A 26,778-nucleotide genomic window follows, 5' to 3' on the forward strand; every position below is an offset into this window, starting at 1 on the left:
TGGACACACATACCTCAAGTCCCCAGTAGGGGAGAGGTAGACATCAGGCAAGGGAAGCTCAGTTCTAGCTCTAGAGCAGCGGTTCTCAACCTGTGGGTGCCATGTGGAGGGACTGGAGACATAGGTCCACACATAAGCGAGTCATGTATAGGTACATGCACATATGCACACAAAGCCTGCCCCCTGATTCTCAACCTGTGGGTCGCGACACCTTTGGCGGTCGAACGACCCCTTCACAGGGGTCACCTAAGACCATCCTGCATATCAGATATTTACATTACGATTCATAACAGTGGCAACATTACAGTTATGAAGTAGCAACAAAAATAATTTTATGGTTGGGTCACAATATGAGGAACTGTATTTAAAGGGCTAGAAGGTTGAGAACCACTGCTCTAGAGGAAATGGGCTAAGATCCAAGTAGAGAGAGGCTGGGAGCATTAGCAGGTGGTGAACATGGCTGGCTGCCTGTGCACACATACAAAGGCACCTAAACACATATGCACAGATAAACAGGTGCGTGTGGACTGTGCACACAGCCCAGTGTGTACACATACACATGTGCACACACATAAAGGCATACACACACACACACAGAGATGGACAGGTACACACAGACCCAGGTGTACACACAGCTGCCCTCAAATGACTCCTGGGTAGGAGGATGGAGTCTGGAATTATTCCTGTGAGATTTGGAAGTTGGACACCAGAGGCTTCAAAGGGAGTCTCAGAAGGGCCTCAGCAGTTTTTGGCTGAATGGCTGCTCTGATGTCACTTAAGATAACCAGCCAGGCGACCTGTGACTCCAGCAGGCTGACCTTGCAGAGGGCCAGCCCCTCTCTGGGCTGCCAGGAGTCGGCTGGGAGGGACTCAGGCCCTGACCACTCACCTTTGTGTGGTTTGGTAAATGAACCCAGAACTTCTAGAGGGGGCCGCCACTATGTAGCCTGGCTGAATAAAACTGCTTCATGCGACTTGCTCAGATAACAGGACACTGCCAAGCCTCAACTGCCCACTGGAGCTTTGTGTATGAGCATCTAGGGGTGAGCAGAGATGTTTGGGCTGCAAAGCCTAAGTTAAGATTGCAGTCTCTTAGCTCCAGATGGCCGGGGGCTCTCCAAACAAACTTTAGCAGGAAATCCAAGGTCACCAGCAGTGTGGTCAGCAGAGCAGAAGCCCCGCCCCAAATTCCTCTTTCTGCCTCACAGAGTACAGCCCTGGGCGCTCAAGGCGCCTCAGCCTAGGGCCCTGCCAAAGGTCAAGGACTAGCAGGCCAGTGTTCGGACATCAACTTGAGTACAGCACATCTCAAACCCAGCTGTCATCTGCCCCCTTCAGTCCCTATGTCCCTCATTTCAGTCTGTAAAATCAACAGCACCCAAGCCAGAAATTTGGAAATCATCCTTGATCAAAACCAGAGTCCTGTCATTTTAGCTCCCCTGGCTCACCCCACCAGCCTCTCTCTGGCTTCTCATACCTTCAGGTGGCCTGCCCCACTTGGGCCAACCCTCCTCTGGGAGTGTGGGTGGCATCACTCAAAGGGAGGAACTGAACAGTGCTGCTCCCTGCTAGAGACCCCCCAGCAGTTCGGCCTGGCATCCACCCCCTGCACCTCCCGCCCCCACTTTGCTCTCTGCAAACACCCAGCTGTGTGCAGTCTGAGCTCCCCTGAGCCCGCATCTGGGATCCCACTCTAAGCCTCCTCTGGCTTGCCCTGCAGTCATCCATCAGCTTCAGAAATGGAGCTCAGGCAGAGCCTCTGTCGGGAAGCTGGCCTGTTGTCCTGGCTCTGTCCCTAGAAAGAACCATTTCCCTCATATAATCTCCTACCTGCCCCTGTGGCCACAGCAGAATTATGGGTCCCACCTGTCTCCCCTGCTCAGTTGGGTGCTCCTCGAGGTGTGCAGCCTGTCTTGTCAGCCTACATTGCTGGGCCCAGAACAGGGCTGCACAGAGGAGACACCAATGACTGTCTGCCAGCTGTAGAAGTGACTGAAAACACAGACAGCTGCTTTATTTGTTTTCGGACAGTAGCACATCCTTCATTTCTTAAGCATCATGGGCACCTGGCAGAAGATGGCTGTGGTCGGGGGGTCTGGAGGCTGTGGTCCCATAATTGGTCTCTCTTCAGGGCTCCAAGTCACTGCCAGGGCCAGGAATGGTGGCTGCTTCTCACCCCTACAAAGGAAAACAGGTCAGAGTTCAGGCATGGCCCTCTTCTCCCAGGAACCCTGCGCACGCCAGGCCTAGGCTCCAAGAGGGCGTTAACAGAACCAGTCCTGCCCAGCTGGCCCTGCAGCCTGGAACTGGCCTCTTCACCTCCACGCACAGTTCTCACTCAGCACGTGCTGCAAGGACCAGCTAACATGGACCCTCCACTCACCTGACCTCCCGCCCTGAAGATAGACGGGCCTCAGCTCAGTTCTCCTCAGCCCCACCAGGTCTCCCCTCTGTTCTCTCAGAACTGCCTACATGAAACCACTCAGAGAGCATGTCCTGGACTCAGGCTTTCACCTGCTGTCCACATCCACACATGCGCTGCCGCCACCAGGCTCGGCAGGTGCTGCACAGGCAGGAGCTTGCCCATGCTCTGAGAAGTGCCTCCTGCACAACTCCCAGCAAGGTGGGCCTCTGTCCTGTTCCTACTCCCTCTGCCAGAGACACTGCCACCTGGCCGCTTCTAGAAACAAATCACTATTAGAGCCTTGAACTCCATCGCCAGCTCTGCCAGGCTCCTCTGCGGTGGAGGCTGGCAGGGGGCAGTTTGAGTTTCTCTGGCACCGGCTGCCTTTCCCACGCAGGGCACAATTGGAGGGTCTGGTGCTGAGGCCCTTCTGGAGTCAGGTTGAACATGCTTTTCTGGGGGGAGGGGAGGCACAGGTGTGGGAAAGAGGGAGCCAGGCCTGGCAGTGCCCCAGTCTCTCTCGGGCAGGCTGGAGCTACAGAGAGCACGCTGGTTAAATGCAATCTGCCTTCCTTTGTGATCATACCTTGGCCTTGGTGTGGGGGAAAGGGGAGGGAGGGTCTGGATGAGAGAGGGAGGACGGAGATAGGACTCTGATGGGAAGCCAGGGGAGCTGCCTCAGTCCCAGGTCTTTCCCTTGGTACAAATAACCTTCATTATGTGGTGAGCAGGGGCTTGGAAGGGCCTGCCAGGGGAAAGGCACTCTGTGCAGACTTTCACAAAGACCTCGGCAGTTGCACAGGGCACGGGAGAGCCTTCCTTCGGTTCCATGGACCCCAGTGTGGTCTAGCAAGCCACCCAGCTCCAGGCTCCTGCCCTCAACAGGGCTGCAGCAATGGTTGGCTGTCTTTTCTGCTAAACTTGAAGAAGAGCAAACAGCTTTCCATGCTCCACAGGGGAGAGGAAATGACTACCTATCCAGGCGTTGCCCCGACCTGATCCCATGCGGACCTGCTGATGGGTTTCCTTTGTCTCAAAGCTACACTGGGCAGGTATGAGCTGGGTAGAGCCTGGAACAGGCTGATAGAAAAGTGAGAAGGGCTCTAGTGAGGTAAGGCTGTTGAGCACAGAGAAGCCCTTGACTTCTGATCTTAGGCTTTCTACCAGCAGAACTCACAGCAGCTTGTCTCCTACTTGGGCAAAAGAGGTTTTCCACAGGAAAAAGGCCCCACCCCACAGCTCTTTTAACAAACACACCAGCCCTCTGGTGATTCTGAACCGAAGTGTTCCTAGGTACGTGTGTGGGGGAGCTATGTCAGGGTGTGGAGGGGCCGGGTCCAGCCTGGAACAGTGCACTTGGGAAGGGGATGGAATGGTCTAGACGAGGGACAGGAATTGGGGAAGTGCGAGGAGGGGAAGGGAACTGATTGGGAGAATCAGAAAAGGAGGACAAGGCCCTAGGACCATGTCTCAGGAGAGATGCTGCCCGCCTCAAATGTCTAGGACAGCCACAGGTCCCTGAGTCCTGGACCCACTGTTACCCCTTCCCTCTCACAAAGGCTGAGTCCTGCATGCCCCTTCAGACCACCACAGGAGTGGGGTGGGCAGTGGGATACTCTCAGTCCCCGCCTCCTCTGAGGCAGGCCACACCCGTGCCTCCACCTCCACAACCCAAGGCTCTTCTCCTTCCACTGAGCTTACCTACCTTTTCCATGGTCTCCACCCTATGCCATGGGCCCTCCTCCGTGCTCCCAACCCTAAGTGCTCAAAGGTAAGAAATGGGTGGCATACACATGCTCTTAACTGGCCCCCCTGACTTTGCCCAGTGCTGCCCCTGGACTTAGCCTAGTGGGGCCCAATGCCCACAGGGCCCTTTTCCTAGTCTAGATTTCCAAGAGCCCTGTGGGAACAGCAGGGCAGCACATCTGAACCAGGAGGCGCCTGAGGGCATCTAAGGCCTATGAGTCCCTCCCTGTGTGAAAGGCAGAGACCTTGAGGTTGGAATGCCTGATGCAGCAGACAGAGATGCAGACAGCTGTCAGCTCTGCAGTGCCCGCCCCCACGCCCCCAGAGCCCAGAAGCCCCAGGCTTTACCTTGTGGGCGGCACTCACGCAGTGCTGGTAAGCTTTGACCAGGTCCGAGCACAGGAGCACCTCATGCAGGTGGTCGCGGTAGCAGTGAAGGATCTGAGCCTGCAGCTCTGAGCACACGGGCTCCAGCCTGCGGGGCCTGTGGGACAGAGAGCAGGCAGGCCTGGGGCTCATCCCAGTGCACAGGGGAGGGGGAGGGCGCACTCGCTCACCACCATGGCTTGGCAGCAGGTTCCGCATGCACCTCCGCTTCCAGTAACTCCTCAGAGAGAACCAGGGGGCCCCAAGGGGTCTCGGGCTGTGGGAAGTGGGCTCTTGCCCCTGGGGAGAGGAGCAGCCAGCTAGAGGACTGTGGTGCTGACACTCTCACCGCCTCCCAGGGCAATTCTGGGCTGATTATGACCATGTAATTATACACATTATAGCTACTTTCTCACACAAAGTTGTTTTTCTGATTTAAAAACTAATGCATGCACAGTGGAGAAAACTAGAATACTATGGAACTGTCTAAAAAAAGAAAACTGTTGAGAATCTCACTTCCTAGAGATAACCACTACAGTATTTTGGGATACTTTATTATTTTTTTCTTTCTTCATTTTTCAAAGGAGGTTTAGAACCTACAAAAACTTCATTTTTTCTTTTTTAAAATAGGAAACAAAAAATTTTTTTATTGAATTCCCAGGGGTAACATAAATTTATACAGTTTCAAGTGTACAAGTCTATATAATACATCATCTGTATAATGTGTGTTCACCACCCAAAAGCAAGTCTCTTTCCATCACCATTTATCCGCCCTTTACCCTCTCCTACCTCCACCCACCGTCTTTCCCTCTGGTAATCACCTCACTGTTGTCTGTGTCTATGAAGTTGTTTTTTGTTTGTTTGTTTTTGCTTAATCCCTTCACCTGTTTCACCCACCTCCCCAAACCCCCACTGCCCTCTAACATCCATTAGTCTGTTCTCTGTATCTATGAGTCTGTTTCTATTTTGTTTGTTTCTTTATTTTGTTCATTAGATTCCACATATAAGTGAGATCATATGGTACTTGTCTTTTTCTGACTGGCTTATTTCACTTAGCATAATACTCTCCAGGTCCTTTCATGCTGTCACAAAAGGCAAGATTTCCTTCTTTTTTTTATGGCTAAGTAGTATCCCCCTGTGTAAATGTACCACAGCTTTTTACCCACTCATCTACTACACCATTATTATTTTGAGATAACTCAGACAGTTACGAACATAAAGGAACAGAATACTCAGCTGCTCAGGCAGTAAGACACCAGGATTTACGGTCACACTAAGTATCTGGAGGTGGCACTTCCGGTGCTGCTGTACCATCAATGAGGCCGCCCCAGTCAGATCGCCCCTCCGATCCCCTGCACCAGAGCAGCACGGTGGCTGTCATCTCCGGTCTGTTGTTCACACACATCAGCTTTCTCCTTCTCCACTGTGTCAAAGCCCACCCTCACCCATCACTGACGAGGGGAGTGAAGTGACTATGTTTAGCGAAGACTAATAAGACTCAGGCCCAGAGCTCGTATAAAAACGGCGATTTATAAACTACAGAAGCCATGCCATGCCAACTCAAAGGTTTGCGACTCGAAGGTAAAGGGTGTGCGGGAGAAGCGACCTTTCCATTTCCAGGAAGGAGGGAGCAGGACAGCCCGGCAGGCTGTGAGGCCAGGCTCTGCCCCAGCAACACGCGGTTCCATTCTCGCCCTTGAGGACACGGTTCTGTTCATGTCCACACAGCACGAACGAGGTCTTAGAGATTTCTTATTGAAGGAAGGCACATGGGGTTTCTTCTCGGCACATGGAGACAGAGGAGCTCCTCAGATCAGGATCCTCTCACTGGGCAGATAAACAGGGACAGCCAACAACTAGGGTACAGTGGGGTGACCACCTGATTCCTCCAATGCTTATAGGATGTCTCTCCATTCTTGTATGTGAAAACTTTTTGACATGGATGTGTCTAATTGCAGGACTTTAAATATGGACTTCTGGCCCAGCTGGTGTGGCCCAGGAGTTCATGGTTCAATTCCGGGTCAGGGCACATGCCCTGGTTTTGGGCTCAATCCCAAGTAGGGGGCTTACAGGAGGCAGCCGATCAATGATTCTCTCTCGTCATTGATGATTCTATATCTTTCCCTTCCTCTCTCTGAAATCAATAAAAACATATTAAAAATAAAAACAATGGACTTGTGTTCTTAAGGACAGCCAGGCTCTAAATGGGCATTCTGCCTCGTGTCAGTTCTCTGACTGCTTGCTGCTTCAGTCCCAACTGTTCCAATGTTCTCTCTCAGGAATGACATGAAGTCAGACCTTTGCTTCTGCCCTCCATCCCACTGCCTTGCCCTCCTTGTTTTAATCTCTGGTTCTCCATTCTCCGGAGGCCTGGGCCTCTCCTTTCCCAGTTCAGACCTGCCCATGCAGGGTGCGGCCTGGGAGGCCACGTCTTTCCGTGGGCACTCTGCTGGCATCTCTGCTGTCCTTCACACCGGCCCTATTCTGCTGTTTCTCACTGGGCGCTGCCCCTGAAGCAGGAGCGCCTGAGGACACAGGTTTTATTGCACCCTCCTTTGTACTGCCTTGAAGCAGCATCCCACCATCATATGACTCCCAGGAGGGCCTGCTCCTGGCTACAGCCCGGTTGCTGGCAGGCCCAGCAGGCCTCCTTGGTTGGGGAAGCATCAGGCTCAGTAGGGACAGCTGTTCTGAGCTGCAAGCCTGTCCAAGGCTTACAGGTCTATGTGGACAGGTGTCCTGGAGGAGGTCAAGTGGGGTCCAAGTGGCCTGAGCCAGGTGGGGCAGCTGAGTCATCCTAGAAGCAGAGCCCTGAGACCGAGAGCCTTGCCCTCTCCACCTACAGCAGAGGCACGGCTCTCACATTTCGGGTCGTAAATAGGCAGAGCAGTTTCTTCATAACTCGTCCCTCTCTCTCTGTCCCCTCCTCATTTGGTTGCAGGTCCCTGGACAAGGACCACTGTGCATTCTGAGGGCAGATCTCACCAAACACTTAGTGGGCTCCCAGCTCAGGAGAAACTGGGCCATGTCGAAACCCAGCCCCTCCACCCCAGCACCACCTCTGGGACTGCAGAGGCCTCCGTCCTCAGGGATTTATCAGGAACAATATGAGGAGACAGGATGGCAGGCAAATGTCAACTGGAAGAAATTTCACCCATTTGCCTGCAAAACAGCTCTGAATGAGGTCTGACAGGGAGAGCACAGATCGACAATACAAGGCTTTCTCAGAGCAGGGGAGGGCTAGGCCTGTGGTCAAACCATTCATGAAAGTAGGTGCATTCTATCCAAGCACAGCCTTGCCCGGCCCTGGTCCATGGTAACCGGCTTAAGAAACTGCTGATTTTCAAAACATTTAGTCTTGTGAACAGCTGCTCTTCAAATGCACAGAGAAAGGTATCTGTTGAGTTCTGTGAACTTTCAGGGATTGAGATAAGTCCTGTTCACCCGTCTAAGGGAGTCCGCTGGCTTTGGGGGTTTAACATCACTCAAGTCCGAAGCCTCGCATGCATTGCTAAGGATGCTGTCACCTCCTAGGCCCTTACTTTCTTCATCTGCACAATGGGGCACTGCCTGCTGGAGGCTGCCAAAGAACAGGGGAGCATGCTGTGAAGTACGGCTCTCACTAACAACCTGGCTGTCCATGTGGAATATCAAGGCATGGAGGGGCCGGTGAACTGGGAGGAGCTGAGGGAGGGAGGCTGGGGTTCCTGGTGGCACTTGGTGGAACAGAGCTGAGACAAGGTGGCTTTGGGGATCCCTGTCTGAACATGTCTCTCTCCCTATAACCTAAGCTTCCATATCATTCCAGACCCAGTTCAGAGCTTGCCCAGGCCTCACTGGTGCCTCTCTCCTTGGAACCTTGGTGCCTCTTTTCCCCAGAACTAATCATGGCATCCCTTCTCTAAGGAGCCAGCAGACCTGAGCATGGCACCCTGTGGGCCAGCGGGGAGAACACATGTTTGGGGGTCCAACAAACCAGGGCAAGGCTCTGCCTTCATTACTTTCATGTGTGTTCAGGAGTCAGATGGAGAGGAGAAACCCACCAGGAGGAGCTGCTTGGGACTCAGAACCAGCGTGGGCTTCTGGTGTCATGGGCACTCGGGAAACTGGCTGACTGCTGCTCCAGCAGCACCAGGGGCATCCACAGCCCGACTCACCAACAGCCCTGAGCATGGGCCTGATGGCCACAGGTGGGCACAGGGTAGCAGAGACCCCCAATTCCAAGAACCGCCCTGTTCACTCAGACAAAGGCCCTTCTGCTGATCAGTCACCAGCGTCATGATGCAGACGCTGGGGAGTAAGGGCCCCCCAAAGGCTAACAAGGCTGCATCGATGACATGATGACTTCTGGGCGTTCTGCATCATTCAAGATCCCCTCCCTGGGCACCATTCCACCTCCTAACCACTGCTCCCCACCCCGTCCCCTTTGGGCACAAAAACCCCTTGCTCACTTCCTTTGCCAAGAAGACCCCTGGGCTAGCTCATCAACTACTCCTGCCAACCCCCTAACTTAACCTCTCACCATTCCAACAATTAACCCTCTGGAGCATAAGACCTCCGTACCACACAGGCCCCTGGAGCCTTCCACCCGAGCTTCCATTACCCTGACTGCCATGTTCTCAATGGAATTTACTATCTAGCACCAGGGATCCAACTCCCCCTCCCTAGTTTCTGTCTTGGTGAGTGGTATCACTATCCCTACAGTCACCCACCCCAGTTGGAGACCTGGAGTCATTCTAGATGCCTGTCTTGTCATCAGTATTCAGCTGTGTTGTTGAAGTCACTGTGCCACTAGTCCAAATGCCCCACAAGGGCAGGCTGTGTCCCCAGCATCTCACAAGCTGGGCAAGGGCATTGGTTTCAGGCCTTTGGTGGCCTGCTAGCCTCTTGGCCTCACTCCCACTTTCCCCCAGGCAAAGCTGCACCAGGGGGAAGCACCCAGAACATGGCCTAGGGACCCAGGCTCCTCCCATCTGTACCTGCTCCTTCTCTCTTTTCTCACTGCCCCACCCATGCGACAGAGCTCTGAACAGCCTTTTCTGATTGTAGGAGCCTTCTATTTGCCCTCACCAGCATGCACATCACCGGATTCCACTTCTGCCTATCTGTCTGCACACATGGCTTGGAGCTGCATGCAGAAAGCATGTGACTGGGTGTGCCCTGAAGGGAGTACCCCATGTGAGGCCTCGGGAGGAAGGGAACTTTATGAAGCAGTGACCGTGCACCATGCTCATCCACTAGTGCATCGCCACCAGATGAAGCAGATGTATCCTTTGCAGTTTCCGTGGGGCTCTGCCCGCCCCAGTCCATACCATCGAGACTGGGCTAGGACAGTCCAGTCCCACAGCCTCATGGGCCCAATGAAAGGTACAGGGCTAAAACTGTGCCCCCACAGGGAGGAATTAAAAGAAGACCTCCAACAGCCATGGCCAGGAAGGAAACACACCTTGATGCCATTTGAACTTCTTGAACCATTTTTTGCTTTTCTGTAGCACAAGCTAATACACTCAATCTTTGGCTTATGTTAGCTGGGACTGAGTGTCTGTCACTTGCAGCCAAAATGTTATCTAGAGAAGACAATGTGGTGAGGTTATGGGGTCAGGGGCTCCTGAGAACTATCTGTACGTATGCTGGTCAGTGGGTTGGAGAGTCTCCCCCGCAAATCATGTCTTTCTTGGAACCTCAGAATGTGACCTTAATTGGAAACAGGGTCGTTACAGATATAATTAGTTAGAATGAGGTCATTCTGGGGTAGGGAGGGCCCTTAATCTGATATGACTGGTGTCCTTATAAGAAGAGGAGAGACACAGAGAGACACAGACACACAGAGAGAAGGCCACAGTGATGACAGAGGCTGAGACTGGAGTGATACGTCTACAAGCCAGGGAATGCAAGAAGCTTGGAGAAAGGCATGGGACAGAAACCCCCTCCTGCCTCAGGGAGAGCCAGTCTGATTTTGGTTCTTTGTCACAACAGCCCTAGGAAATGTATGCAATCAGCCACGGAGGAAAGGGATGGGACCTGACCTCCAGAGGCAGAGCTGGAAGTGTCAGACCGGTGGAAACTGGTCGTAGGCTGGTCACCTTCTAACAGAGCAACACGCGAGCTTCTATGACATAAGGCTCCTCGGCCACAGCAGCTACCCCTTAACGAGTATCCAGCGAGTGCCAGGCTCGGTGGTCGGCACAGTGTTTGGTCTCTGCCACCCCTGCAGGTTACTGTCTCCATTTAGAGAAGAACTGGTTCCTCTGACTTGAGTCCCTTCATCTGATTGGCAAGTGAAGAAGCTGTCATTCATAACCAGGTCTACAGAGCTGCCCCCTATGCTCCCACGAAGCCCTCACTGGAGGGAGAGATCTAGGTGAGGATCAGGCTATGGCCAGGGGAGGTGATAAGGGGCACGCTTTTATCTTGGTGAACAGTATAGAAGGAAAATCCAGCCTCATCTGAGATTACATCTGGATGGGCGTGTGGTCCTGGTCATTTGAGCACCAATATCTGTAGGGCCTTCTGCGTGCCAGGTCCTAGGGATATCCACAATAGCCCTGTGAGTGAGGCATCCCTGTCCCTTTCTGTGGATGGGGACACTAGTCTCAGAAGGTTAAGTGACTTAACCTGAGGTCACACAACAGTGAGATGGAGTCACTGAGGATAAGAGCCTGGTGTGTTTGGTTCCACAGCCCTTGCTATCCACACTCTGTCCATCTTAGCTCCATTCTGCCTTTGGAAAATCCCAAAATATTCCAAAGAAGAAACAACCAAGAAAGAAACAAAACAACAAAGAAGAAACAAAGACACTTGCCCCAAATCACACAGTAGTCAGGGTTCCTGTATGGAGCCAGAAGTTTGCTGACTCAAAGTGGGAAGTGGAAGAGGGCTGGCATGCCCAGATCCACAGGAGGGAGAGTGAGGGAGGAAGGTCATGAATGTGCGGCCACGCAGGGAGGCTGAGAACAAAGAGCAGCATGAACTGGAAAGGTGAGAAGGAAGCAGCAAAGGAAGTGAAGGGCCCCGCCAGTGCTGCTGGCCTGGGCGGTGGGGACAGCATCTCCAGCCCCTTAGCTGGCAGGGAAGGTCAGCTGCCGGAGTGTGCACCGCATCCTCTTGTGAGCAGCCCCAAACCCTCGGTGTGCTCTCTTATTTTATTTAATAAATGAAATCACATCAACTTCTCCTTCTTCTATTATCACGGCTGACATCAATCTGATAATATTGGCCTGGTGTGGAATTGGACTATTATATGTCCTCCTGATTATTTAATTTCAGAGAAACATCGGCAGGGGATGACTATATAGAGCAGGCTTTTTATTACAGGCAGCACTAAGGAGATCGCAAGTGAATTAGACATTCATCTTCGTCAGCTCCAATCTAGCTGTTCAGGAAAGGTTTCGGCTTTAACCCGTAGCTAGGGCTGAGGTGCTGACGAGACCAGCTGGTTACGGAGGACTTGGTTAACCGGCTGCTATTGACGATGTGCCATTCAGCCTGGGTAAGTGGAACCCAGAGATCCCACCATCGATCAATGTGCCACGTGGGATCACTATCAGCTGCTGAATGCCGGCCTCCAGCTGCCCCCATCCCGCGGGCTGGAGGCAGCTATTCCAGGAGGCAAGGCCTTGGCAAGACAGCTCTTCCGCTGAGAGCGGAGGGAGAGCTCTGCTCACAAGAGGATACAAAACACCAATTGGCCCCTGGCTGCTCTCAGTCGGTGAAGGAGAGGCTGCCTGTGACAGAGTTCTTCCTGGGACTATCACTTCATGCACACATGCAGGTACACACACACACAGAATGGGGAGGGGCCATCCCTGGCCTGGTTCCTTTGTTGAAAAGACAACAGAGGATGCACAGTTTCCCTTAGGGACCCCTCCAGCTTCACTAGACGTGTGGGATGGACACAGGCTGGCACCTTCTGGGAACCTGTGATGAGGAAGGAAACAGCAGGGTTTCAGTGGTGTCGTGTCTGGTACCTGAGGAGCACACCACCGAGACCACCTGGGGCTGAAGAGCTATCTGGCACTGTTTCTGCCATTGGAGGCCCATATGCAGTCCCTAGGCGGCCTTGGCCCTAGAGTGGGGGTCCCAGGGCCCCAGCTGTGTTCTGCCTGGGCTGCTGAAGGCTTTCAGAAACCACCTCCTCCAGCATGGCCCTCGGCAGAGGCGGGAGCCAGCATGGGTAACTGCATGGAGGGCCTCCAGGATCCCAGTCTGGGAGAAGCCACTTCTTCCCTCCCCCCGCCCCTCCTGCCCCCTTTCCCGCTGAGCCCTCATTGTCTCCCATCAGGGCAACTTCAGTCAGCTCCTGACTAGTTTACAACCCTCTGCTGGTCTGCTCCCAGCCTAGCTCCTGGCTAACACCAGGTGGAGGGCCCTCTCCAAGCATGACAATGCAGGTGCCCTGGCTCAGGGCTTCCTGCGGAAGGATGGCCAACTGTCTGGGCCTGCCCTGCTAGCTCCATGCTTCAGCGCCAGCCATGCCCACAGGCAAGGCTCCCAGCTCCACTCTCCTTGCCCTGTACCTCCTCCTCCCACAAAGCCTCACAGAGCCTCTGATGTAGCAGAGCAGAAACCACACAAATAAATGTGGAGCTCTGAACTGGAGGGGAGGCATGCAGTACAGACAGGACTCAGCCTGGGTGTCGCCCTGGACAAGGGGACCAGAGGAGAAGGAGGCTGCCGGAAGGAGACAAGACTGGCACTGGGACCACAGAGGTGGAGGATGGAGTCCTGCTTACTCTGGCTCCCAATCTCTTAGGTGCCTGTTTTCACTCTCCTGTGTCCTCTGTTCTAATTCAGACGTCCCACCACTTGTCATGGGCTTAGCACTGGTTTCCTAGCGTTTCCCTGTTCCCTCAAGCCCACCTTGCACTCTGCTGCCAACATGACTAACTCGCAATTAGACTGTGAGCCAGGCCCCAGCTTGACTCCTACTGGATTCCATCATTTATGTGGTGCTCAAAGCCCTTCTGCCCTCCTAACCTTGTGCTCAATCTGCTCTGCTGCCCTGCAGGGTTCTTGTCACCTCTAGCCCTCATCTCTGCTCTAACACAGGGACCTGCTCCTGCCTCCTGGACACACACGCTCCCTCGGGCCTCAGGGGCCCAGCACATGACTCCCTCTGCTCCCATGCCACTGCCTGCCATGCCTCTGGCCACCAGGCTGCCTGGCAGATGGAGCCGTCTTCATGACACAGCTCCATCCCCTTTACCTGCAAAGTCCCCAGCCGCTAAGGAAGACCAAGTGCTTCTGTGCTACTGATGCCAGCTGAGGGCCACCTGTGTGTCCATGCCATGCTTGCTGCTCTGCCTGCCAGCAGCCTGCCTGTGTGACTCATAGTATGCAGAGCTCTCATGGCCATAATTCTGTTTGTTTTCTGGCCTTATACTCCTCCCACTGCTCATTTATTCCCAGACCTGGCCAGTGCTGCACACAGCAGGTGTTAAATAAATAGGTGGTGAGAGGATGCACGGTGGCCAACCTCTCAACGTGCCCCGTTTTTCCAGGCTACGCCTTGGCTCCCACCCTTTCTTCTCTGGAACAGCTCCCCCACCTCTACAAGGTTCGCACAAGTGCCATTTCTGCAGGGACGCTAGCCACGCTGCTCCTCCCCAGGCAGACCACAGTGCCCTTTCTGCTCTCTCACAGCGCCTGTGAGACAGTGGTCCTGGGTGGGCATGCTGCCAGCCTGCTTTCCATCCAGTGTGGCCTCTGCTCTGCTGCCCTGCTTAACTGCAAGGGTGCTGACCATCACCGACTAGGCCACCGAGCACTTGTGGCCAGACCTGTGTGAAGCCATCTCCCCTTGGCCTAGGAGTGTCTTAAGGGCAGAATCCCAGTTTATTACCTGTTCCTATAGGCCCTCACCTAACATAGCAGATATTCCACAAATCAGTTGCGGCAGTCAGGGCATCAGTCAGGAAGTCTCTGGGCTGGTTCTTACAGTGTCTCCAGACACAGCCCACATCCTCCTGACCCGCTGGATGTCTGCCTGGTCTGGCTTGGTGCCTTTGTAACCTGGCAGGCTGGCCTGGGCTATCCACCCCAAACCTCCTGAGAGTGTGTCTGTCCTTAGCCACACTGCACCCTGCTTTCCAGCCTCCTCCTCCCCTTTCCTGCTCCCTACCACAATTCACTCTCCTGTTGCTAGCTCCCTCACATCCAGCCTGGGCTACGGCACCCCACGTAGCTATCCTGTGATTCCTTCTTACTACTCCCAATGCCCCAGCTCTGAAGGAACGCTCCCAAGGACCCAGCCCTTGCTGCTCCTGCTATGCTCACCCAGCCTTATGGTGAACCACATGGCCCAGGACACCTTCATAGCAGCCATGTGCTCAACAGTTATCAGGAATGAACATACCAAGGCCTCCCACCCGTCCACAGCCACCAGCGGGGTTCAGGCAGCCACGTGCGCTAAGACACAAAGCCTAGGCATAGGAATGCTGGCGCTGCCCCTGCCAGCCTGTCACTCAGTGCAGGAGTTCCCAGGGTCCGTGCTCTGGTGAGAGCTCCCCCCCACACGTGACATGGGGACAGAAAGGCCAGAAAGGAAATGGGACCCAGTCAGCTGAGCTTCGGACAGAAACACCTTATTGGTGGGGCAAGCAGGCCCGGGTCAAAGCCACACCCGCTCCTCTCTGGGGGCCTTCCTCACAGATGCTCCTCAGGTCTGGCTTCCTGTATTCCCTTTGCCTAGTGCAACCCAAGCTGAAGTCTTGAGCCCCTCACAGCCCCAACATGCTTCTGGGCTCCTCACTGTCACCAAACCCTCTACCTGGACACCTGGGCTGGGCCTCAGGAACACCCTCCACACCTCTTCCTGCTTGCCCCTCATGTCCAGCCTGCACAGGCCATAGCCTCTCTCCTCCCACCACCAGAGTGGCCTCATCTCGGGCCTCCTCCCATCTGCCCCCACCTGCCCATGAACTCAGGCTCTCCTGAAGCTCTGCTCACTCCCTGAGCCCACCAGGAGGGCCCCACTGGAGCCCGAGATAAATGATAACTCTGAACCGTGTCTCCTTCCACCATCCTCACACAGAGCGTTTCCTCTCAGCCTAAGTTGTAGAAATGTTTTATCAGTTGAAATCTTACTCAGAATCACAATGAATAAACAGATTAAGGGAGCCTCCCCATGAGTCCCTCCCCTTAAACTATGGTCTCCCCATATATTCAGACACTGAACAGCACAGAAAATCATGGGGGGCTTCCTTTGTCCAACCCCGGCATTTTGCAGAGGGCTCCTGATTCATTGTGTAGGCAAGGAAAACGACGGCCCGACTCCCCGTACAACAACAGTGACACCCCAGGAGGCAAAGGGGATCCCCAAGAGCATCACCTTTACCTGTACCTCACATGTCACCAAAGGCAAATGTCATCAAATGTCACAAGAAGGGAACTGTGACAGTATCCTTTGTGTAAAAAGCACCCAGAAAAATTGGTCTCATCCTTTAACGTCACAACTTGGTATGATCACAGAGTCAGCTCTGGTTCAATGGAGTCCAGTGAGACCCCTGACACAACCTAATCAAGGCGAGGAAGCCCAACAAGCAAGGTGGGGAGACATGGCTCCATCCTGCAGCCATGCAGTGGGGGCAGGAGGCTATGCTTCCATTTCCCAACTCTATCCACCTGAAGTTACTGAAGGACTTGAGCTCTTTTCAAAACACAAAGAATGGATGCTTTTTCCACCCCTTTGTTTTCCCTTCCAGCAGAAGCTAAAAAAACAGGTGGTGAAGGGCGACTGGAGAGTGGTGGCTACGGTGTGCCTACAGCTGGAGCAGTGGGTAGAGATGCAGAGGTGATGGGTAGAAAGGCAGCCAGAGCAGTGGGGCAGTTGATTACACCGAGCACAAAAGTTCAGTGATTGAACAAATAAGTACATATATTGAGGATACTGGGAGCCAGGCCTCTCGCTCTCTAAGAAGGGATCTCAACATAGAGAAGGTTACAAAGAACCCAAGGCATTAGAATTAGAGTATTAGTGTGAGCTTTACATACACAGACAGACACGACATCCTTATGGATGAATGCACGTGTGTATGTTACACACATATAAACACCTATGCTTATACATATCCATATTCCTAGCTCTAGTCCCTGAGAGTACCTAGAAACAATGACACTCTAGTAGCAATGAGCACACCCAGTGCCCAGGTCTTGGTTTCTAAATACCACTCTCCAGTAACAAGAGCAGGGATTCCTGGAGAAGTAGCTGATTTCAGGACTGGGGCCAGGAAAGAACAAGATAATCCAGGAAAACCTTGTGCCAGAAGGTAAAGAAGTGCTCAGAGGATGAAGAAACATACCAAAAGACAGAAGTATGTTTGAAGGTCCAAATCAAGCACATTTTGAATATCAAAATAAATTAGAATATATATTACAACTCAATGAGTAATTGTCAATTCTTTTTTTTATGTTTTATTAATTTTTTACAGAGAGGAAGGGAGAGAGATAGAGAGTTAGAAACATTGATGTGAGAGAAACATCGATCAGCTGCTTCCTGCACACCTCCCACTGGGGATGTGCCCGCAACCAAGGTACATGCCCTTGACCGGAATTGAACATGGGACCTTTCAATCCGCAGGCCGACGCTCTATCCACTGAGCCAAACTGGTTTTGGCAACTGTGAATTCTTGACTCTTTACTAACATAAACTAGAGGCCCAGTGCATGAAATTTGTGCACAGGTAGGGTCCCTAGTGGCTGCCGGCTGCCAGCTGGGGCCTCCCTTCCCTGGCTGCTGGCTGGGGCTTTCCTTCGTTCCAGGCTTCCCCCCAGTGGTCAGCGCACGTCATAGCGAGTGATCAAACTCCCAGTCAGTCGAACTCCCGAGGGGACACTTTGTATATTAGGCTTTTATATATACTAGTATAGATAAGTAAATACCTAACTAAATGGGGGAAAAGAGAAAACTCCTCCTTTAATAGAATGTCAATTCACGAATGTAGAAGAAGCAATGGGAATAAACCATTTAAAACCATTATGGTGGTGGCTGACTCAGGCAAGAGTCATTCCTGGGAGAAAAGGGTGACAGGTGGAGGTCTGATGAGGACCAGAATGTTGGCATACTATGGAGCATCCGCACACAAAATACTAATCAAATACAAAGGGAAAATGTAGACTTTGTACCAGAGAGACCAGGCAGACACCAAAGTAATCAGGTCAAGATCAATATCACTGTGAAGGGCCCAGCATCAGTTTGGGTTCTTCCTGCCAAGAACACATAGCTTGAATCTGGTCATGAGAAACATAGGGTGAATCTACATTGGGGTCGCCCACAAAAAGAAAGGCTTGTACTCTTTAGGACTGAGTCATGAGGGACAGGGAAATACTAAGTAACTGTTCCATACCAAATAAGTCTGATGATGCATAACAAGTAAGTGCAGTGCAGACTCCTGGGCAGGATCCCGGACCAGAAAGGAAAGAGATGAAGTTGGATAGCAGGCAAACCATGCATGTGGTCTGTGGCTAAATCAGCATGGATTTCCTGACTAGAAGAGGTGTGTGTGGGCTAGAAGATGTGTTTCCTGGGAGGTAGGTGATGGACTAGAATAGTTAGGGCTGATAGGTCACCAAGTTAGGAAAAGACAGTATTTTATTTTATTTTTTTAGAATTTTTTTAAAAAATATATTTTATTGATCTTTTACAGATAGGAAGGGAGAGGGATAGAGAGTTAGAAACATCGATGAAAGAGAAACATCGATCAGCTGCCTCCTACACACCCCCTACTGGGGATGTGCCCGCAGCCAAGGTACATGCCCTTGACTGGAATTGAACCCGGGACCCTTCAGTCCACAGGCCAACGCTCTATCCACTGAGCCAAACCAGTCAGGGCAAAAGACAGTATTTTAATCTAGAAGGAAAGGTGATAATGCAAACTCTGTAACATGTAAGCAATTAGGAGGATAAGCAAACATTCACTATCATTCTTGTAAACTCTTTATGGGTTTGAAAATATTTCAAAAACAAAACAAATACAATAAAGATGACAATTTGAGAGGACTGAATGTATTAAAAAAAGATGCACTTATCCTAAAAAGAGCCCACCATATCTGCATAATATGTTTTAAGCGTATTTAAGACATGCAGGATAGGTGCTGAAAAACAGTCTAGAAATAGACCTTAGGAATTCAGCATATGATTGGGTGGAATTTTATATCATTGCTAGTGGGACAAAGGACTCCTTATTTGGAAGAAAAACAACAACAAAGAGGGATCTGTACTTCATATCTTACACCTAAATAAACCACAGTGAGATCCTTTGGAGCAATGATTTAATGGCAGAGAATAAAACCATAGTGGTACTAATACTAAAAATACAAGTATTGAGGGAGGCAAGTCCCTGGTAATGTAAGTCACAAAAGAAAAGTGAACAACAGCCTGACCGGTGTGGCTCAATTGCTGAGCATCGACCTATGAACCAGAAGGTCATGGCTTGATTCCCTCCTGGTCAGGGCACATGCCTGGGTTTGTGGGCTCGATCCCCAGTAGGGGGCATGCAGGAGGCAGCTGATCGATGTTTCTCTTTCATCGATGTTTCTAACTCTCTATCCCTCTCCCTTCCTTTCTGAAAGCAATAAAAATATATTAAAAGAAAAGTGAACAACAGAAATATTTTTATCACTACCCCCCAAATCAACTTCCAAAGGGCAAAAATTTAAAAATTAACTAAGAAAACAGTTACAACAAAAAATGATACAAGATTAATAACACCATTATACAAAGATCTTTTTAAAAGGCATAATAAGAAAAAATGGGCAAAGGCCATAAGTAAGGATTCACAAAAGAGGAAATACAAATGGCCAATAACATAAAAGGGTTTAGTTTCACTAACACTGAGGAAAAGAGGAGTTTTAAAAACAAGAGGTTTGTTTGTTTATTGTTTTTGTTATTGAGATTGGCAAAGATGTTTTTTAGAAAAGTTATAATCCTGTGCTTGGGGGATTAGGGGAACTGGAAACCCCAGAGCATCAGTGTTTGGAGTGAAAATTGGTACAGAACCTCTATCGTTCAGAAGGCCAGTTGGTAAGATGTAAGTATATAAATACAAATGCAGATATATTTGTGTGTATGTGTATCCTTTGACCCCATTCTTCCCTCTAGAAGGATTTAAACAAATAAGTGCACAAAGAAAGATACGGCTGTTTGTCAGTGTTCATGATATTGGTAAAAAAAATGGGAAAACACCCAATGATCCATCAATAGGGGATTGGTTACATAAATTCTGTTATAGTCATACAGAAAAATAATATGCTAATCAAAAGTGAAAATGTGAATCTACTTTGCCTGATACAGAAAGAGATCCATGGCATATGAAGGGGAAACAGAAAATACTAAACTCTGTGTTTCTCAGGAGCTCATGATCCCCCTTGTATGCAACTGTGTATCTGCGTTCCTTGTGAGCAGAGTGATGTCACCAAAACATAAGCATGGAGAAATTTTGTATTCTTTTAAGTGTATATTTTCTGCATCATTTCATTTTTTTTGCAATATTCATGTATCATTTTTCAAATGAGAAAACAAAACTATTTTTCATTTTGAAAAACTGTAAAGATATATGCTCATCTGACTTTTTTTTTTTATCAGTGGTCATTTTAAAATGCTACAGTAAACAGCAAATCAAACAATGTGTAAATACCAAATCTACATATTGTAGATCTAAGGTACTATGAAAGTCCCTGGATGGAGTTAAAAAGTTCATTTCTTACCATGTTATCATATGTATATGTATATACACCCAGATAACAGTTATAGAGGGTGAAGACAGATTGGCATGAGACACACCATCAAGGAGTGCTTGCACACTGTAGGAGCTAAATATTTGTTGAACCAGAAGGAACAAATAAAGGCTGTTTTATCTCTGAAATTCTAAAATAGAAGTTCCAAATCAATTTGCTTACAGACAGAGTCAACGGAGTAAGTGTAAATTCTGGCAGAGTTGTTAAAAGATCAGTCATGTTATTTTGGCATCCCATCTTTTTCCATCACTGCCCAGGTATGTGAGAGATAAAATTCCTGCTTTCTACGCTGCCACAAGTCACAGTTGTCACAAGCCAGTGGCTGCATGGCAGGGAGCCATCTCAAGGCATTCTCCTGGCATACATACCCCTCCCCCCACCACACACACACACACACACATACATACACACACACACATACTGAGAAAGAAGCTGAAACAACAGGCAGAAATGAGCATGAAATTGGTAAAGAAAAATGTAATTTCCTACACTGGGGTTTAAAAATAACTGCACAAGGACAGGATGGGAGAGTTTGGCTTAACAGACTTAATACACTACTACTAGAGTTATCTTCCTAAAACACACATCTGATCATACCAATTCATAGCTCAGCTACTTCTGATGGCTTCCCAAGGCATCAGAATAAAGCCCAAACTCCTGGCACTCAAAACTCCACCATTTGGTCCCAGCTGTGTTCCCTAGCCACACCTCCCTCTGAGGGGCAGATTCTGGAGGCAGTTGGCGTGGGCTGCAGGCTGACTCCCCTATTCCTTAGCTCCATATCACCTTGGGCAACTGTCGATAGAATAGTGGAATAAATGAGGTGATGTATTCAAAGCGGATGACAGGGAGCCATCTATGGTGCTGGTCCATAGGAAGGGTCTGACAACAAAAATGCCTTCCAACCTGCCGTCGTCTTCCATCCGCGGGAATATTTGCAGGAGCTCCAAGGAGCAAAGGAAGAATGAGACAAAAGGTGATGCAGGAAGAGCAGGGGCAGAGAGACAGCTTCTTGATACCTTGAGCTGGGAGGCAGGGAGGCCCTGTGCCTGGGAACATAGAAGCAGAGCTTTCAGAGACCCTCCATGTGGGGCTGGTGGGGCCTAATGCGCAGGCAGTCCCGAGGGAAGGGGACCCTGTGGAGCTGGGGACCAGCCAGCAGAGCTGACCTTTCCTTCTGCGCCTGGTTGTAATTACCCACTGATGCCCCACAGGAAGATAGCTCTTGACAAAGCATTGGGGCATCTTGGGTACTAGGATTTTCTCTCTCATTATGAGAGGCATTTCATTTAGAACCTTATTGGCATGAGTCGTTTAATGTGGTTCATGGCACAAAAAATTGCAACTTGGAAGTCTGCACTGGCTGTTGGATTCCAGCAGAGTCGACAGCAGTGATAAATAAGACGAACGGCATTGATCGAGTCCTTACTATGTGCCAGCCCTCTGCCTCCTCCTTTACATTTTCACTCCCATGCGACCTAAATGCCAGTGTACTAGGGGTTCTCTCACCTCCACTTCCCAGCTGAGAAAGCAGACGGGGGCGGGGGGGGATGGGAGGGGACGGTCTACCTTGCCCAGTGTCGCAGCACCAGCATGCAGTGGGGCTGGTACTGAGTCTCAGGTGGCTTTGCTCTCAAGGCTGGTGTCTAACTCCTCTCCCTGCAATGCTGGCCATGAAGAGGGTCACCACCTTCCTCACCCCGAGCCAAAAGTCACCAGCTAACTGCCCCCTTGCCCATTTGCCCTGATTAAAATGGATTTGTTGGCAGCCTGTACTTTTACAAACCAGGGGAGTGAGAACATGGCGACCTGGGTAAGAAGAGCCATTTCTCTGGGTTCTCAGCATCATGACTTGCTGCTGGCCATTTGCAGAGCAAGATAATCTGCAGCCTGGTCTCTTTGTAGAGCCTGGAAACCCCACATTTTTCTCAGTCACATGGCTTAGGATGCTAGACTTTTGCATCCTTATCTGGGTCTGGGCCCCAGAGGTTATTGCAAAATTCCAGCTCTGCTAGCAAGAGACAGCAAGGGCCCTGCAAGACCATCTCCCTACACATGCCCTCCGATCCCTTTCAAGCCTATCTGCCTCACACTCTGCTCAAATTCTTACTGATATATGCCCACTGGTGTCACCTGAGGATGCAAGGCATGCAGAGCCCAGCACGGCGATGAGAGACCAGTGAATCACAGCACAACCCTCATAGAGATTCTGAACCTTTAGAGGGATGCTACCATGTGCTGAGCACCTGCTGAGAACAGAACTCAGTCATCACACAATGAAGACTCTGAACTACACAGCAGGTAGAGCGTGTCTGCCAAAGTTGCCCAGACTCCAAAGCCCATGCTGTACCAGCACCCAGTGTAGAAGGTGCCACCTTCCCCCACCTCCCTTAGACCAGCTGCAGAGGCACTGGTCCTGAAGGTTGCAACAGGTGTAGTTCTATCTCTTATCCAAACCTGCGGCCCATTGCACTACCCGAGCTGCTCCTCTGTGGTGCTTAGGAGCTCAGTCTCTCCAATTCTATGTGGACACTGAACCCAATGCACCTTAAACTCTGCTGGATGTCAGCCAATAAAACTGGGGCGTATGGGGTAGGGAAATCCCAGTGGACTGGAGCCAGAAAACCTAGGTTGGTTCCTACTCAACTGCTAACTGGCTTCTGACCTTGACAAAGGCATTTCATTTCATCTATAGCTTCCTCATGTTTAAAATGGGGAAAGAAAAGGATGTTCCCCAAGATCACTGGTTCCAGGTTTTTTATTTGCATGGCCCAGACTGAATTCCTCAGTTTACGTACCTGTCCAATGGGATAACACCTGTCTCTGCGAGCCTACCTTGCAGATGAGGAGGAGGGCTGTGTGGGGAGACATGGGGCCCAGGGCTGGCATCTAGCATGCCAGGCACCTGTGAGGTGGTGGGGACATGAAGAAGGGAGGGAGGCAGGCAAGGGGAGAGGGAAGATAGAGACCGATGGTAATGTCCAATAGAGATAGAATGTGGGTTATATATGGAATTTAATATTTTCTAGGAGCCACAATAAAAAAGTAAAAACAAATGGAGGAAATTAATTTTAATAATGCATTTTATTTAACCAAATATTATCATCTCTACATGTAAGCAACATGTTGAGATAGTTTACATTCATTTTTTTGTAGTAGGTCTTTGAAATCCAATGTAATAGCCACAGGTGGCCAGTGATGACAGTATATGAACAGTCCAGGACTAACTATTTTGGAGGCCTTGTTTTGTGCCAACCTCTATGCTAGGTGTTGTATAAACATCATCTCATATTACCCCTGCTCCAGCCTGCAAGGACAGTATCAGCACAAATGAGCAAGCTGAGATCCAGAGCGGATGAACCACTTGTCCCAGGACCCAGAGCTAGGGAGTCACAGAGGAGAAGGATCTGAACCAGGTTTATCTGGCTGTGGGGCCACTAGAACACTCTGGGAGCTCTGCAATGAGAGAAGATAGGAGAGGCTGGTCCAGGGTTGCAGGCGCCACGGGGCTCTATCTGGGTGCCCAGATGCGGGCACCTGCTTGGTCTGGGAGTGCCTTGTATAATACACTGTCCACAGGTCAAGTGCATACATACACTGCAGAGGAGTGGCCAAGGCTTTCCATCCGTGTGGATTTCTGGACCATGAACCAGCAACTTCCTGCCACATCAGCCCAAGCAAAAGCAAAAGCAAAACTCTCCCACCCAGCCCAGCACTGTTCTTCCCTCTTTCGAAATGCATGTTGACCTGGTATTTTACTTCCTAAACAATGCAGTTTAATCCATGTTAAAGATGTGCTATGCTGTATAATCACCTTTCATAATTTTTAATTCCTCAAGATGCATTTCTGCTACTTTCAAAAATACAAATGCAGCTTCGCTACTCTCTTTTACTGTGTGGAAAGTGTCATAAATTTTACATTCATGACTAGCTGTAAGCTTTGTATTATGAACATCCTATTTTTTCTTTTATATCTTCAAACAGACTTTTGGCCTTTGCTTAAATAGGCATTTAAACTAAGCTGCACATGGTTTTGAGCTGATGTAGCAAGAATCTGTACAGTAACAGACCCTGAATGCAGAGAGTCTTTTGTTACATTTGTAAGTTTCCCACCATGGCAACCCCGTTTAGGCTCATTCTTTTGTGCTTCACCCATATGGTGTTGTTCTCATCTCTGGAACTTCAGCCTGGGACCTACAGACTAGTCATCCTGTGAGCCTGGGTTCATAGATCAGTCACTGAGGGAGCCTGGGACTCGAGGACTAGTCATCGAGTCAGCCTAGAACCTAAGGACTAGTCATTGTGTGGGCCTGGGACTTAAAGCCTAGTTTCATGAGCCTGGGACTCACAGACTAGTTACTGGGACTCAAGGACTAGTCATCTAGTGAGCCTAGAATTTAACAACTAGTCATTTGTGAGATTGGGACGAGAAGACACAATGGTGCGAGCCTGAGACTCCAGGACTAGTCATCAAGTGAGCCTGGGACTCGCAGACCAGTCATTATGTGAACCTGGGACTCGAGGGCTAGTCATAGAGTGAGCCTAGAACTTAAGGACTAGTTGTTATGTAAACCTGGGAATCAAGGTCTAGTCATTGTGAGACTGAGTGAGATCAGGTAAGGTGCTATGCCCTGGAAGTGTTCCTAGCTCACCATCACCCGAGTACTAAGGTTGCACACAGACTGGTGCCACACCACAGACACACTATCTGCTTCATGCCAACACTGCCATCCTGCTCACAGGAGACTAAGACCCCGGGTGGAAACACTGCCAGTGGCACCAGCTGAGTATCCTGTGTAGCCCGAGACAGGGCAGGTGATTTGCAGTCACATGAATCCCAGAGCACATGAGAGATACAGGCTCTTTCCAAAATGATTTCTAAATTGACTAGGCATGTCTTTAAAATATGGAACTATGTATCATAAAAACTTTTCTTATCTAGGATCAATGTGGCCACTTTTTAAAAAATCCCCTTTTATTTAAAAAAAGAAACCAAACCATTATTTGTGATCCACATTTAGAAACTCACAGCTGCTTGAGGTAGGCATCGATTTACCTGACCCAAGAAGACCATGTGAAAGATAAAAAGGGGGAGCGATATTGCATGGGCTCCCAGCAAAGCCTGACAGCACCGCAGCACAGTGACACTGTGCTCCCTCAGAGCAGTGCCAGCACGTCAGGCTAACAACCCCCGAGGCGACTGCTATTAGCCAATTCACTAATTAGGGGACTGTTTGGAGAACTAATGGGAAGGGTAGTCATTTGTTAGCTTAAGTAAAACTCCAGGGCATTCCTGACAACTGTCAACTCAGAAGAGTCTGGAAGGCAACTTATCTATCCCTGTGAAATTCAAAGGAAGAACCTAGAAAGCCAGAATCATCTTTGACTATACACAAGTGAACATAACCTCCTTAAGGAATTTGCTGGTAAGAACTTCCTGTGTTTGGCTCCTAACAGATCCCTTCAGCAGCAAATGCGTATACATACAAAGGCAGGCACATGTTTGCATTCCAGTGACCTGATTTCTGTGGAGTCAGTCTAGTTTCTTTCAGATTTTGAGCATAGGGAATGTCATTGACAGGGGAATAGCTCCGAACCCCCAAAACAAAATGTATAATCTCGTTAGGTTGAGTGTGTGTGAGGGCATGAGTGAGAGAGTGTGTGTGTATGTATGTATGTTAGCAAGTATGTGAGTGTATGAGTGTGTGTGTAAGCATATATGTAAATTTGTGTGTGAGTGCATGAGTGAGCAAATGTGTATATATGGGAGCACGTGTGTGTGAGTGTGTTAGCATGTGAGTTCGTATGAGTGCATGAGTGAGAATATGTGAGTGTGTGTATAGAAAAAGGGGGTGTTTTGATGTTGCAATCAGTTTTACTTGGCTTGTATGTTAAAGATCAATAAAACTAGTGAAGTTTTCTAAAGATCATTTTATTCACTCCTTAAATAAGTTTTAAAAATCATGAATTGTGAATAAAGAATATTATTGTTATTGTTGGGGGCAATTTTTAGGGAGGGGATAAACCAATGTCTAGGATTTAGGGAATTTTTTAAACTCATGAATGGGATCTGGAAGAATTAACTGTCCTTAATTATTATCACCACCAGGATAAAAATTTGCCACCCAAAGCTTCCTGAGCCCTCTACCGCTGTCCTGCTGGGTACAGGGCACACCACCCACAAAAGCCACTGGAGAGGCCCAAGGGAACTAAGGGTCCCCACAACAGGAGCATGAAGGAGGCTGCTTTGCAGGCGTCACCCAGGTTTCCTGACGTTCCCCGAGCCTGAGACCCCGCACCCTCAGCAGTCTCCCAGATGCTAACCCAACCCAATAGGCTGGCTCTCCTTTCAGAGGCAGTGAAAGGCAAGTTCTCAAAAGCAGGAGGAACCAGGCCCACCAGAGGGCAGTTCAGTGATGGTGGCTGCACCAGGTGGCTACTGAAACAATGTCCAGATGGGCAGCTCATCACAGTCAAAGTGGCTATGCGGCCTTTCTGTGCCAGGTCTGAGCATGCCCATTGGTGGCCACC

General features: G+C 50.0%; 1 protein-coding gene across 1 annotated transcript in view; it reads right to left on the reverse strand.

Annotated features, from left to right (window-relative positions):
* Positions 1-1,983: 1,983 nt before the first annotated feature.
* CHCHD6 (coiled-coil-helix-coiled-coil-helix domain containing 6) overlaps positions 1,984-26,778 on the reverse strand; it is a 237,324-nt gene continuing 212,529 nt past the window's right edge. Inside the window, exons 7-8 of the mRNA XM_006763226.2 lie at positions 4,499-4,634; positions 1,984-2,178 (exon numbers count right to left, since the gene is read on the reverse strand). Of these exons, the coding sequence (XP_006763289.1) occupies positions 2,173-2,178; positions 4,499-4,634 (142 nt within the window). The 3' untranslated portion in view covers positions 1,984-2,172. The remainder of the gene's footprint in view (positions 2,179-4,498; positions 4,635-26,778) is intronic.

The sequence above is a fragment of the Myotis davidii genome, unplaced genomic scaffold (assembly GCF_000327345.1).
Source record: "Myotis davidii unplaced genomic scaffold, ASM32734v1 scaffold78, whole genome shotgun sequence".
Taxonomy (NCBI): domain Eukaryota; kingdom Metazoa; phylum Chordata; class Mammalia; order Chiroptera; family Vespertilionidae; genus Myotis; species Myotis davidii.